General features: G+C 38.6%; 1 protein-coding gene across 1 annotated transcript; it reads right to left on the bottom strand.

Annotated features, from left to right (window-relative positions):
• Positions 1 to 192: 192 nt before the first annotated feature.
• Positions 193 to 14,380, bottom strand: LOC125238329 (zinc finger protein 43-like). Its single transcript, XM_048145664.1, has 10 exons — positions 14,212 to 14,380; positions 13,653 to 13,778; positions 13,165 to 13,300; positions 12,782 to 12,910; positions 12,431 to 12,663; positions 6,608 to 6,726; positions 5,566 to 5,674; positions 4,977 to 5,123; positions 3,745 to 3,940; positions 193 to 3,220 (listed from the first exon to the last, which is right to left on the bottom strand). Exons 1-10 carry the CDS (start codon positions 14,305 to 14,307, stop codon positions 3,093 to 3,095), a joined length of 1,419 nt encoding a protein of 472 aa, XP_048001621.1. The 5' UTR covers positions 14,308 to 14,380; the 3' UTR covers positions 193 to 3,092.
• Positions 14,381 to 14,836: the final 456 nt, after the last annotated feature.

Raw genomic sequence — 14,836 nt, 5'->3', positions numbered from 1 at the left:
AATATATTCACTGTTTTCGTTGGTAGTTTGTGAGAACTGAGTGAGCACATGTTAATGGCTGTATCTTTTGATTTATCTTTTTACAAATTCAGAGATTCGTTTTACAATTGTTTTAGAACTTTTACTAAATGATCAGCATATTTTTTTTTATTTTCGGAAGGTGCTCACTCAATCCACACACACACCATTTCGGCTAGGCCGGCAGGTTATATGCACCTTTTAGTGGTAGGTATATACGATACGTCTACTTATTACTGTTTATCAATTTCTTTACAATCTTCACAATACTATTGTTTCCGTGTTTCATTATTTCACTTATTTACCTAAGTTATGGTGCGTGACGCGGCGAAAGTGGACAACTGATGCGTTTGCGTCGCGTGGCTGCAACACGTTCCCCTGCTTCGAGAATGTTTTTAATTAGCGTGGAATATTCAACGTCTTTGTGCGAGACAAGACTGGAGGCGTTATAATCGATGTTTTAATTTACATGATAGATATCGGCACTACTTTTAAAAAAAAACTTGTATCTTCTTCTGTAAATAAAGAGAAAAATGTATTAAGTATGTATGGAATGCATATATACTTACTACGTTTTGTCTTTGAGGAGCAGTGTGAGATACGAAATTTTTTAAAAGTAGTGACGATATAGCGCTGTTATAAGGTACAATGAAGTGTGAAAATATCCTCATCATTTCGTATCGAAGCGTGTCTTACCGATCTCATACTTTTATCGTGACCGACTGAATTGTAGATACAGTTCTAAATCCACTCATATTTTTTAATCTGGACTGTGTCCAATTGCCCATTCACTAAGTATTCGACCAATTATTACATTTTCAAAGTCAATGTAGCCCAAAACCTTTCAAAATTTTGAAGCTACGGTCCCACAGAATCTTGTCAAAATGGAATTTGCTGTTTCAAAATTATGTCATATCCCTGAGATATGGTTCAATTTGTTGTTCAGTAAATAATGCTATTACTTATAGCGAGCCGATGATGAACGTGCAAGTAGACACTGCAACGCAAGAAAAAGGGCGTTCATTATTATTTTGAGATAGTTTTTAGTTTCATGTAACTAGATCGAATTTTACACATTTTTTTGTCTACGATTATATTAAGTATCTAGGTCAAACACAACGATCAAACTAACTTTTTTAAAGGCAACTTCGTGTGTGAAGTGTGGGTTATTGATTAGTCTGATTAATGTAAATTATAATTAGGTACAGTATTGATCTTTACAATGAAACTTTTAGACATTCCCTTGTCGGACCTGTAAGTTGTTTTTTACTTCCACATAAGAACCGACGTCTAGGCACTTGACGGCAGATAAAACGTTTTTAGGAACTTGCTACTGTTTCAGAAAATACTTTTAAATTTCATACAGTTAAAGTTAATTATTGTTCTACTTCAATAAATCTCTTGCCACGAACGGACGTCGGTTGAAACTTTGCTTGTAAGTAACGCAGATAGATTTAAAATAGGTTTAAGTACTTATTAAGTAAATATACCGTTGTCACTGTTGTGATCACATTTTATACCTTAAGTATTTAATTTTTTGGATATTATTCTGGTACTTTAGTAATAATAGTACTTCCCGTACTTGCCAAAGACTTCATTTTGTATGTGATACATTTACTTTTAACTAGACATATTGGTATGCTTTTGTAAATTTTATTTATAAATCAGTTTTCTAAAACAACAATGTTTTTACTTACATATTTATTAAATTTTATAATAAAACAACCATATTTTTTATTTACAACAATAATTAAAACATAACTAAACCCTTCAATATACAATAAATGTACAGTTATTTCAGCCTTTTCAAGACTTTGGACGTTACAACTGGTAATACCGTGGATGTCGTTAAATACATACAATTATCACTAATATCAGATTAAATTAGCGCTTTACTGAAAGATGCACGAAATATATAATTTCAACATGTGTATGTAAACATTAAGATCATGATTTTCTGGTACCATAATTGAAAATTGACGTACTTCCGTCATAGTTACCATTTTGGCTATGGGCACAACCTAATCACTTTGAAAAATAGTAATTTAATTGTTTGTTCGATGATGAACATGTTATTAATAAATCGTATTTGAGGAAAGATTCCCTGAACACCTATAAATATTGCTATAATACCTAGGTAGCAACAATCAGAAGTCTCCTTTGGTTCCTCGTGCATGCATTTGTTGCAGCAGTATGTTTTTTTATTACTAGCAGTCGGTTGGTTTTTTCCCTCTTGTTGATAAGGTTCTCGCCGTGCAGCTTCAGGTTGTGGCCGTCGGTGAACCGCATGTCGCACTTGGCGCAGGCGTATGGTTTTATTACTAGCAGTCGGTTGGTTCTTTGCTCCTCTTGTTGATAAGGTTCTTGCCGTGGACCTTCATGTGCCGCTTAACCCATTCATTGCCGGCGCCTCATATTTTTAATCATCACGCAGTGCCGCCGCCTTCTACGCGACGACGCGAATTCGCGTCCACGGCATCACGTTAACATTTCAACGGACGCGAATTCGCGTCCGCGGCATTAGGTTATATATCACACTTGAAGGACGCGAATTCGCGTCTGCGGCATTAGGTTATTTCACACTTGAAGGACGCGAATTTGCGTCCTCGGCATCACGTTTACGCATACACAGGACGCGAATTCGCGTCTTCGGCATCCGAGATAAGAATTATGAAAATTACAAATGCAAGCTGAATCCAGAAACCAGCGACGGTATAATATTATCCTTCATAAATAAAATAACATTTTCGTATCAGCTTTTAAGTACAGTTGATTTCTAGCAAAAAAAAAAAAAAACAAATAACTCGTGGACGCGAATTTGCGTCCTCGGCATCACGTTTACGCATACACAGGACGCGAATTCGCGTCTTCGGCATTGAATGGGTTAAGGTTGTGGCCGCGGGTGAACCGCATGTCGCACTTGGCGCAGGCGTATGGTTTTTATTGCAAGTAGTCGGTTGGTTCCTTATTCCTCTTGTTGATGAGGTTCTCGCTGTGCACTTTCATGTGCAGCTCCAAATTGTGGCCGCCAATTAACCGCGTGTCCCATTTGGTGCAGGCGTATGGTTTTATTACTAGCAGTCGGTTGGTTCTTTGTTCCTCTTGTTGATAAGGTTCTCGCCGTGCACTTTCATGTGCAGCTTCAAGTTATGGCCGCCGGTGAACCGCATGTCGCATTTGGTGCAGGCGTATGGTTTTTCACCTATGTAACAAACATAATTGTGTGAGACTTAATGTAGGTGGCGATTGAATCAAATGTCCCTTAAAAATCTGATATGTTTTCGTAAACTGGAATTTCAAATTGTAATCTTGCATGGCTTGTGCGCAGATTCAATGACATACCACTTGATGAAAATGAAATATAACGAAAACATTTGTGAAGTAAGTAATAAAAGAAAACAACAACTAAACCTTTAACTTATTAAATACAAACAAACTTTAGTGCTTCATGATGGTTTTGGATCATTAATAAGGACCGCTTGGAACAACACTTAAAAAACTTGTACATATTGCAAATTGGCGGAGGCATATTGTACCAACATTTTGAAGCTACATACCTAAAACTTCATCAAAAAGCAACTGTTTTGTGTTTATACGGAACTAGGACGCTTACTTTATTTGACCAACAGATTAACTCGTATTGTCTCGTTTACCGCGGTATTCCTTTGTAGCCCCAGCGACTCTTAGATATGGGTAAAGTGAATGGTGACTTGAGTGGAGACTCACCAGTATGTATGCGGCGATGCTTGATAAGTACGGAGCCTGAGTAGAAGCGGGCCTGGCAGTACTCGCACTGCTGGGTGGGGTTGTTGTCGTGTTTGTCGCGGTGCACTTTAAGGGCCGACCGGCTCTTGTAGGCGGCGGGGCAGCGCTCGCACTTGTAGCGGCATTCTGAAGAATGCGCTCGCATGTGCCGAATTAGCTGGAACGCAAACTATGTTTAGACCAACAAAATCAACAAAATCTTGGCACAAAAGAAATTCAAATTTTCGATGGGAATTATACCTTCGACCCTTCGTTTTCAAGGTCAAGGTTTAGAAAGGCACGCGCTTTATGAAGACAATAGGACGGTGAGCCCTAATTTTTTTTAATTTGCTGCTTTAAGTCTATGTTTGCCGCTTTTTTTTCGCATTACGGCATCAATATTATCCATGTTACATAGGCGAGCTAAACTTTTACATCGATTTAGATATATTTTTTAAAGGCTCGAGTCTAGAACGTGTATACTCGTTTATAAGCCAATTTAGAAACAAAATACCTCCAGATTGCTTAAACTAGATCATTTCATCTTTCTAAATGTAACGCAGACGGCTCACAAGGGACATGTCTCTGTGGTCAGGAGTACTGGGCGAGATTGACCCGTACGTTGATATCTTGCAAATGTAGCCCGACTGTAATTATTTAGGCGTTACGGTATGTAGTACCACCTGAAGTACAAGTAACTGTGCAGTTACCTCCCCGCTTTGTTGCACATGGGGCATATATGGCCGATGTCTGCGCTGGAGTGCCGGGCGTGTCTGTCCCGTATCTTGCTAATGTACACTGAGAGAGATTTTCATTGTGAATTTAACAAGTTCGACTTGTTGCGGGTTTATCAGTTTGAAACAAAAGTATTTTAGTAAACGGAATAAATGACAATATTCATGATACAAGTCTAATTTGTGCGTACAAAAAGGTCAAACTTGTTAAAAGACATTTGATTGAATCAGCCAAACATATGTTTAAAACAATATGTTTCATGTAGCTTTTATAAAATCGACTTGTTGATTCAAATGACGAGTAACTTTATAGAATGTACTAGTTACACTTAACAAAATCTAACTTGTTGTTTGAACCAAAGAGCTATTAGCTATTTTAACAAAAAAATCTTGTTGAACGAACATGAAAACTGGTTGTTTTTTTTCTCTCAGTGTAGCATGAGGCCTTGTCACGGTTAATACATAGTAGTATATAGTTACCCCGCGCTTCACACACTTGCCGCACACGGGGCATATCTGGCTGGTGTCGGTGCAGGAGTGCCGCGCCAGTTTCTCGGCGTCCTTGAACGCGTTGCCGCACACCTTGCAGATGCACTTGGTTGGCGCGTGCCTTCGGATGTTGTGGGCCTCAAGATCAATATAATAATATGGGTCAATTTTGTTAAAAATAGTTAACTACGCAACAAAGTGACTAAAAAGCTGCATTTATATAGATTAACACGTTCGTTCCCGGCACTGTTATACTAAAAGGTGTAGGCTTTTATGTCGGTAGAATTGACTAAATTCTCATTCCTATGCCACTGGCATAAGTCAACTTCTTACTCCTAATATGCGAGCGGTACAGAAATATGAACGCTATGAACACAACTGCTGTGTCGCCGGCATAGAGGCTGGTATATCTGTTTGAACTGAACACACATACGTGTCACTGGAATACGATTTCGATTATTTATTTTGTTCACAAACCTCATGTCGCCGGCACCGAACGTGTTAAAACTAACAGGATTTCCACTCTTCATTTTTAAGTCCCGTTTCAGTTTTAAAAGGATAAGCTACATTTAATGTATACCGTGAGTCCCGAGGAATACTTGCTGCTGTACCCGCAGAGGTCACAGACGTATGGCTTGACGTCGCTGTGGCTCCTCACATGGGTTTTCAGGTTCGTTTTGTTGTTAAACCTGCAAATAAGCACACTTGATACAAAGACAACAGCGCTCATATGATCAACATGTCAGCCCTTTATCGCCCACTGCTGAGCATAGGCCTCTCTTCTACTACGCCACTTCTCCCGGTCCTGGAATAGGCTCATCCAGTTGTGACCCGCAATTTTCCGGATGTCGTCGACCCAACGCTCATATGCTAGTAAAGTGTCCGCAAAGCGGTTGTACGGAGTGGACGCCCAAGGTCACATTTCTCAAAACTTAAAGTTACAAGCGGAAGTCTATTCCAACTTGTTAGTTTTACAAGAGGTAGTCAATGTCTAAACATTGACTACCTCTTGTAAATTGTAACTTGTACGCATGATGATGCGGTGAAGGAATTTTACGAGTACCTTCAGATAGTTATAGCGCTAGCGGACGACCTCTTGATAACTATCGGAAGTAAACTCATAGCATAGAGAAAGAAGATTAAGCTTATTTTATTTATTGGTAGGTACAGGTACACGGTAGTAAATAAAAATAGAACGATTTAAGTTATCATACGTATCGTTATCATACCTAAATAACATACGTTTTCTATGTACTAGTGTATAGGTGTCTACGGGCGGCATGCACGTTCAAGAATTAGCCAACTAAGCCGGAGTTACACAGTACTACATAAACGATTAACCACGAGTTAGTTGGCTAAACCCTGCAACTTGCAAGTGGCCTTAAAATTATTTATTGTTCAGAACACATACAGTCATACATCAGGTATATACCTAGGTAGCAAACAATTACAAGAGATAAAAGACCTAGAGGTTCATAAATATTTAAAAGTATAGCTATATCAAAAACGTCAAAATCTAAAAACATAAGTATATATTATTAACAACAAAAGTTTTGATCTAATACGTATTATAATCGACTATACGTGTAATATTAGGTACTATTGTACATTTAGGCACTTACATTTTGGAACAAATATCACATGTAAATTCCTTGTCACTGTGTAAACTCCACATATGTTTTCGCAATTTTCTAGCAGTAATGAACGTTTTATCACACTTTTCACATTTTAGTGGATCACTCTGAAACAAAGGCTATTATTAGGCCTACGTTACTTTTAATTAACAACTGGGTTTTTTAGGGTTCCGTAGTCAACTAGGAACCCTTATAGTTTCGCCATGTCTGTCTGTCCGTCCGTCCGTCCGTCCGTCCGTCCGTCCGTCCGTCCGTCCGCGGATAATCTCAGCAACCGTTAGCACTAGAATACTGAAATTTGGTACCAATATGTATATCAATCACGCTAACAAAGTGCAAAAATAAAAAATGGAAAAAAATGTTTTATTAGGGTACCCCCCCTACATGTAAAGTGGGGGCTGATATTTTTTTTCATTCCAACCCCAACGTGTGATATATTGTTGGATAGGTATTTAAAAATGAATAAGGGTTTACTAAGATCGTTTTTTGATAATATTAATAGTTTCGGAAATAATTGCTCCTAAAGGAAAAAAAAGTGCGTCCCCCCCCCCCTCTAACTTTTGAACCATATGTTTAAAAAATATGAAAAAAATCACAAAAGTAGAACTTTATAAAGACTTTCTAGGAAAATTATTTTGAACTTGATAGGTTCAGTAGTTTTTGAGAAAAATATGGAAAACTACGGAACCCTACACTGAGCGTGGCCCGACACGCTCTTGGCCGGTTTTTTTTTCTTTTGACAAGTCTCTTGAATCCTTGTGATTTCTCCTCTCTTATGCCAGCGAACATGTTATAGTTGGAAATATCCGTGGACACAGTAAATAAAATACTAGATAGTTTTCCAATGTATATTTGTGCGGCCGGCCGACCGCACAGGCAAACGAACTGAACCAAACTGACATGTTTACATTGTGTGACATTGTCTAGAAGACGATTCTATTCAACCAGTAGAGTTTATAATGGTGCACATACGAACTTCATAGTTAATAAACTTACGTAGGTTCTAACATTGGCCCTTGAACCAATATAAACTCATGTACATCACATACATTAAACACATAGTAATCTAAGCAAATACATTAGACACATCCGCTGTCTAAAAACAAAACATTACCTACAACACAAAAATAGGCATAGCAAAGGTATCAGTAAATTTCGTAAAGTATCCGTAACATATAAAACTACAAATAGTCAAAACATACATGAAACGGATCTAAAACAAACTATACCTTCACAAGTATATAGTATATTGCTTAGAGCCAAGTCACTTATTTAATGATACAAATAAATGACTAACAAACTTATCATGTTTTTCTTTTGCTAACGGTTTCGTTAAAACATCGGCCACCATTTCATCAGTTGATAGGTATTTTAAAACGACAGTACCTTCCTCAACGATTTCCCTGATGAAGTGATGCCGTACATCGATGTGCTTCGTTCTGGCGTGGTACATAGAATTAGCACACAATTTCAGTGCAGACTGATTGTCATTAAACAAAGTAATCCTATACTGTACCCCGTAAATTTCGAACAGAAACTTGCGTAGAAAGAGAGCCTCTTTACAAGCATCTGACAGACACATGTACTCACTCTCCGTGCTTGAAAGAGCGACTGTCTTTTGTCTCCTACTCTCCCATGAGATAGTAGAATTTCCGATTTTGAACACAAAACCGGTATAAGATCGGCGATCGATCTCATTTGACGCAAAATCAGCATCAGCATATGCGACGATGTCTAAACCTGACTTCTGAAAAGTTAAACAATGATTAAGCGTACCTTTCAGATAGCGAAGAACACGTTTCGCCGCTTTCCAGTGGTTCTCGTCGTACGCGTCGTTGAACTGGCTGAGTGAGCTGACAGCATGCGCAATATCTGGTCGCGTACATACCGCCATGTACATTAGACATCCTATCAGGCCTCTGTAGTCGTGCGTACAATCTTTCTTTGTAGATTTCACGAGCTTCAGACCTGTTTCCATAGGTGTTCGTGCAGGTTTGCAGTCCGACATATGAAATCGTTCTAGCACCTTCTTAATATAGCTTGACTGGTCTAGAGTAATCTCGTCATTCTGTCTGCAAAGCCTCATTCCAAGAATGTGATGAGCTGGCCCTAAGTCTTTGATTTCAAAGGCCTTCTTTAATTCTTCTTTGATTCCAGCCGTATCTCGGCAATCAGCTGAAGAAAACAACATTATGTCATCAACATAGAGCGCAATTATAATAATGGATTTCCCGCTCGACTTGACATAAACACAAGGTTCGGAAGATAAACGTTTGAACTTCATTTTGTTTGTCAAAACGCCACTTATTTTCTCATACCAAGACTTCGAAGCTTGCTTCAGTCCGTATATGGCCTTATTCAACTTGTAAACTTTATCTTCTTGGCCCTTAATCTTATAGCCTTCTGGCTGCTCCATAAAAACGGTTACCTTTAAATCTCCATTCAAAAACGCCGTTTTTACATCAAGATGCTCGATATTCATGTTATGTTCCGTTGCTAAAGCTAGTAACGAACGTATAGTGGAATATCTTACTACAGGAGAAAACGTTTCCTCGTAATCAATACCGTATTTCTGGGTATAACCTTTTGCAACAAGGCGCGCTTTGTATCTCAGTATTTCCCCATCGAGGCCAAGCTTTCTTTTAAAGATCCACTTGCATTTGACAGGCCGTTGCTTCGCATCGCGGTCAGTCAGAGTCCAACACTTATTATCGATGAAGGATTTATACTCTTCCGCCATCGCGGCTTTCCACTTACTCGCATCCGGGCCACTCAGCGCCTCGCGAACTGTTAGAGGGTCCCCGTTGTCACTGCAAACAGTGTTTGCTATATTAGCAGACTCAAACTCACTCGTTCCATCCGTAGAGTTTTCCAAGTCTTCCAGTGTTGAATCTCCTGGGACATATGTCTCATCCGCAGGGTCATCTGGGGTCTCACTGTTGCTCTCAGAATCATCTGTTGTAATGACGCTGTTATCTTGAGCGTTTTCATCAGATATTTCTGCGGGCTCTTGGGGTAAAACGGGTAAAGCGGGTTGCACCTGAGTATTATCAGCGACAGTTACATTGTTCGTCAAACTAATCTGAGTGTAACGTGAACTGTCATACTCATCCGACGAAATGTCATTCCAAAAAGCATGTTCTAGAAAAATCACGTTTCTAGCTTTTATGACAGTCTTCGGGTTCTCCGGATCTATCAGTCTGTAACCTTTTGTGTCGTCACAGTATCCGGCAAAAATATACTTCTTACTTTTGGGATCCAGTTTGTCCCGTTTGTGCTGAAGGGCATACGCTTGACAGCCAAAAATGCGCAGGTAGCTAAGATTCTCCTTTTTACCTGTCCACTTTTCTTCTGGTGTACTGCCCATCACAGCCTTAGTCGGAGAGCGATTCTTAAGGTAGACGGCGGTGTTGACCGCTTCTGCCCAGAATTCCTTCTTCAAGTCTGCTTCCTGAAGCATGCACCTAGCTTTCTCCGTAACGCTTCTAATCGCGCGCTTCGCGACTCCGTTCTGAGCTGATGACCTTGGAACCGTGGTCTGATGTCGAATTCCATGCGCCTTCAGGAACTTCTGAAATTTAGAATTGACATATTCACCACCATTGTCACTACGAAGAACTTTTATTTTCTTATTGGTTTGGTTTTCCACGAGAGCTTTGAATTCTTTAAACATCTCAAAAACCTCATCCTTCCGCCTAAGAAAATAAACAAATGTTTTTCTTGACAAGTCATCAATGAACAACAGGAAATATCTTTTCCCACCTATGGACGGACACGGTAGTGGTCCCATGACGTCACTATGAACTAACCCAAGGATTTCCTTAGCCCTGGTCTCAGATTTCTTCGGAAATGGCAACTTAGTCTGTTTGCCTAAAATACAGGAAACACACGACTCAAAATTATTGTTGTCATAAGAAATACCAGTGACCATACCTTTTCTCAGTAACTCCATACTGCGGGCGTTCAGATGAGATAGACGTCGATGCCAAACTTGTTGTGTTGACTGGCTTCCAGTAGCAGGGAACTGTGGCGCTTGCTTCATGCTCTCAGCAACAGAACGTGCCGGCACCGCTACGCTGTCACCTGTACCTAAAGACAAAGGCATAGCCTGCGAAGATGGCTCGCTACACAAAGCCGAAAGAGTTTCGATGGCATCGAGTTGATAAATACCATCTCTTAGGGTAGCTGTAGCTAAAACCTGCCCTTTGTCAAAAACTTTACACACGCCAGAACGAAACACAATTTCGTAACCTTTCCTATCCATAGCACTAACAGATAATAAATTTGCAGACAATTTAGGTACTAAGTACACATTACTTATAGATCTCACACTATTGTCCTTTAACAAAGCTTGAGCAGTTCCTTTCCCAGCTGTCAATAAGGCTTCAACATTCGCGATGTATACCTTCTTTGGTTTTTCAGTAGTAAAATCTGATAAAAAGCTGCGATCGTTGCAGAAATGCTGTGCCGCACCACTGTCGACGTACCAAACGTCACGGTTGGCTCCTGCGGCCAATGCAGTAAGCATCGTCTGGCTTTTCTTGCCACTCTTCTTGCCGTCAGAGTTTTCTGGACAATCCTTCTTGGTGTGTCCACTCTTTTTGCATCTGAAGCATTTAATTGGGTTGCGTGCTTTCCGAGTTGCAAAAGCCGTAGCATCTTCACTTTTCTCATTGCGTCTTGAATTTTCTAGAAGCAATTTGGCTTTGACATTTTCGCTTGACAGTGACGTGTTCGAATTTTCTAGAGCCATTATCAACGGGTCGTAATCGCTTGTCAAGCCACTGAGTAAAATCACGGCCACGAAGTCATCTTCCAATGCCTTCCCGATGTCGCTCAGCTGTTGCGATATATCCATGACCTTGTTGACGTAAACCTCCATGCTACCACATTCGCTCAGTTTGATGGCGAACAATGTGCGTAGCAGTCCGAGCCGTCGTGACAAGCCTCGGTCCTCGTATGCCTTTTGCAGGTTGCTCCACGCTTCGCGAGCCGTCTTGGCATTTCTAATTTGTGGAAACACACAAGGCTGTACGTTTAAGGCGATTTTCGCGAGCGCCTCTCCTGCTTCTTCGCGTCTTCATTTTTATTTTCAGGCGTGCTTATACATTCCCAAAGATCATCGTGGATAAGCACCATCCGCATCATAAACTTCCAAGATGAATAATTCTGTATTCCAGACAGTTTTTCGATGAAACCATTCTGACTGGCAGATGCCATCTTTTGTTTTTGTTGCGAAAATTTTTGAAAATAATTTGATGAAATTTCTCGCGAACACTTCGGAAAATTAATACTATCGTAGCAAATTTACTGCATGATCTGCTACCAAGTTGGAAATATCCGTGGACACAGTAAATAAAATACTAGATAGTTTTCCAATGTATATTTGTGCGGCCGGCCGACCGCACAGGCAAACGAACTGAACCAAACTGACATGTTTACATTGTGTGACATTGTCTAGAAGACGATTCTATTCAACCAGTAGAGTTTATAATGGTGCACATACGAACTTCATAGTTAATAAACTTACGTAGGTTCTAACAGTTATAAGGGGCAATGCCCTATCTTATAACCCCATTGCCCTACCTTACGAATCCCCATCACCTTTAATATGTTGCACTACATTATTGCACAGTATTACACTCTACCTCTAATTACTCCTGATGCCCGTAAAATTTAATTATGGCTACGGCCCTGTTAACCATGCACGTATGCTACTATAATGGACATGCGATTTGAAGCTAATACCGCCCAGATGGCAGACCTGTCTCAGCACCGTGCATATCGAGAACGTGGTTTGACAGAACATACCTTGTCACGATCATGTATGTTCCTATAATGGAACTCCAAATTGGTATGCGATTTGAACTTAATACCGCACAGATGGCAAGCCTGGCAGTGCGCCGTGTGCAATAGCCGGTGCGCGAACATCTGCGCGCGACTCGTGAATGTGGCCGGGCAAAACTTGCAGCCCTGGATGATCTCATGTTTTCCTATGTGCTTCCTTAACGTGCCTGCGTCTTTAAATTCGTCGCCACATAACCCTGAAAATATATTATATTTTTCTATGTGTTTTGAGCACAAAAAATCTAACAGAGTAATAGGTCATAATTTTTAAACACACTCGGATATAGATTCGTATTACAGCACTTTTTTACTTACCACAAGTGGGAACACCGCTGGTCTCATGAGCAGAGGCTCCAGCCAGAATGTTGGAATAATCCTTCTTTTTCACATATTTGGTTTTCTTTATCTTACACTGTCTACTAGGCCTTTCTTTTTTAATATGAACTAAAAATAGAAAATAAAATTTAAAAAAACTATGTGCTTTATTTATGTATACTTAAATAAGTTAACAGGTATTTATTTAACACTTTTTGTTGTTGATTCTATGTTAAAATAATTTATCAAAGATAAGTCATAATTATAAGCTTTCACATGCCTTTGTATTGTCATTATGTTGATGTATATTTTTTATACAAATTGTCAATAGACTCTAATAAGCTAGAATGTTAATGTTAAATATAAAGCTAGACTATACTAACCACTACATTCTTCTTTTTTAATTTCAGCGGATTCATGTAGCACATCGTCAAAATAAATATCACTGGCAAAATCTTCATTTTCACACTTTATTTCGGTTTTAATGCCTTGTGGCAGTTGTGACTCAGTCTTAAGTGCCTGTAAAAAAATTATGATCCCAATGAGAATTCATCTAATCTGTTCAGAAACATTCAAAAATTGTATTTCTGTATCACAAAAATAAGGATCAAAAATGAATACTATTTTTGAATGTTTCTGAACAAATCTATATGTCACTTTTGGGTATGTACTTCATTTTAAAAAACATTAAAGAAATAGGGCTATTATATTGTGTTTGCACTTATGTAGCACATATATATTTTTAATAATGAAATATGTAAAATAGTCTACAAATGTTTGTGATTAACTGACACACTTACAAAAATTTACTGACATAGGGACAATGAGTCTCCAGCAGTATTAGAATAAAGTACCCAGAAGAATAAAATACCTGCTCCACTATTCCAAGCAATGTCTGTTCAGCAGAAAGACATTTGTTTCTGAACTCAATGAAGCAGTTGACGGCTTCTACACAATTTTGGCAAAATGATTGCGACTTTCCATCTGAATATTTCACCTGAAAGTAGAAAGTGAGCAAGTTCTACTCTTTTTTTTTACGTAATGGTGAGGTAGAAGAGCATGTAAGACTTTTGTGGATTAACTTAGTGAAAGTATCATAAAGCAATTGTCATTTTTTATTGTTGATCACAATTACTATCACAGGGTCATATAAACCTTCCCAGCGTCATAATTGTGAATGCTTCGTCAGCGTATCGAAGCTAACTCTCTCTCTCTCTCTCTCTCTCTGTCGTGCTAAGAGAGAGCTAGCTGCGATACGCTAACGAAGCGTAAAAGATTACGACATTGGCTGAGCACTTAGTTATAATTTTCAATTCTCCAATATAATCAAACAAACAAACATAAACGACTTAGCAAAAAGATGATTAAACATTAAATTTCATTATAATTGTAATATATAACGGCTGTTACAAGTCTTCTTGTTTACTTACGTTTATATTGGTAAGTAAATTATAATTGCAAGCAAAACTATCATCAGATGGAAATAATTCCTTGTCCGAAGACAGGCATGCTCTACATAAATTCATTTTGCACCCTAATAACGCTTAAATTGTTCATGAATTCACGATAATTATTTATTAAATTATTTCACTATTTTCACTGTTTCTTTTCTTTATATGACATGACATGATGACACTGACATATATGTGTCATGTATGAGAAACGTTCAAATTTCATGTAATAAAAAAGCATTGGAGTAGTCAGAATGAATCAATTAAAGCGTTTAATTAATTATTAATATCAAACACAGTAAATTTACGGTATAAGCTATTTATATGTTTTCCATTTTATAATAATAGCCTAGCGGCTCTGTCGTAAAAATAATTTATATTATTCGAATTTTAAATAGGTATTTAAACGCAAGGAACGCAGAAGGTAATGTACGACCATAAAACAATGGACCAAACAACGAAATTAATTTACATTGACGTGGAGAACCACATTGTCCCGAGTCTAATTAATTGGTTATTTTATTCAATGTTTACTGAAGAAATGTTATAGCATTACTTTTTGATGAACACTTTAACCTTAAAACTGTTATTTAATAAAGTAACG

This window comes from Leguminivora glycinivorella, chromosome 1, assembly GCF_023078275.1.
Source record: "Leguminivora glycinivorella isolate SPB_JAAS2020 chromosome 1, LegGlyc_1.1, whole genome shotgun sequence".
Classification (NCBI taxonomy): domain Eukaryota; kingdom Metazoa; phylum Arthropoda; class Insecta; order Lepidoptera; family Tortricidae; genus Leguminivora; species Leguminivora glycinivorella.
This window is presented reverse-complemented; position numbering and strand designations above follow the sequence as displayed.

Bases quoted from the DNA above. Each gene is read 5' to 3' on its own strand.
- LOC125238329 (XM_048145664.1), bottom strand. From the start codon at position 14,307: ATGAATTTATGTAGAGCATGCCTGTCTTCGGACAAGGAATTATTTCCA. The intron at 13,301-13,652 runs GTATTTTATTCT...ATTTTTTTACAG, and splicing joins TGCTTGGAATAGTGGAGCAG to GCACTTAAGACTGAGTCACA. The intron at 5,675-6,607 runs GTAAGTGCCTAA...GCTTATTTGCAG, and splicing joins TGTGATATTTGTTCCAAAAT to GTTTAACAACAAAACGAACC.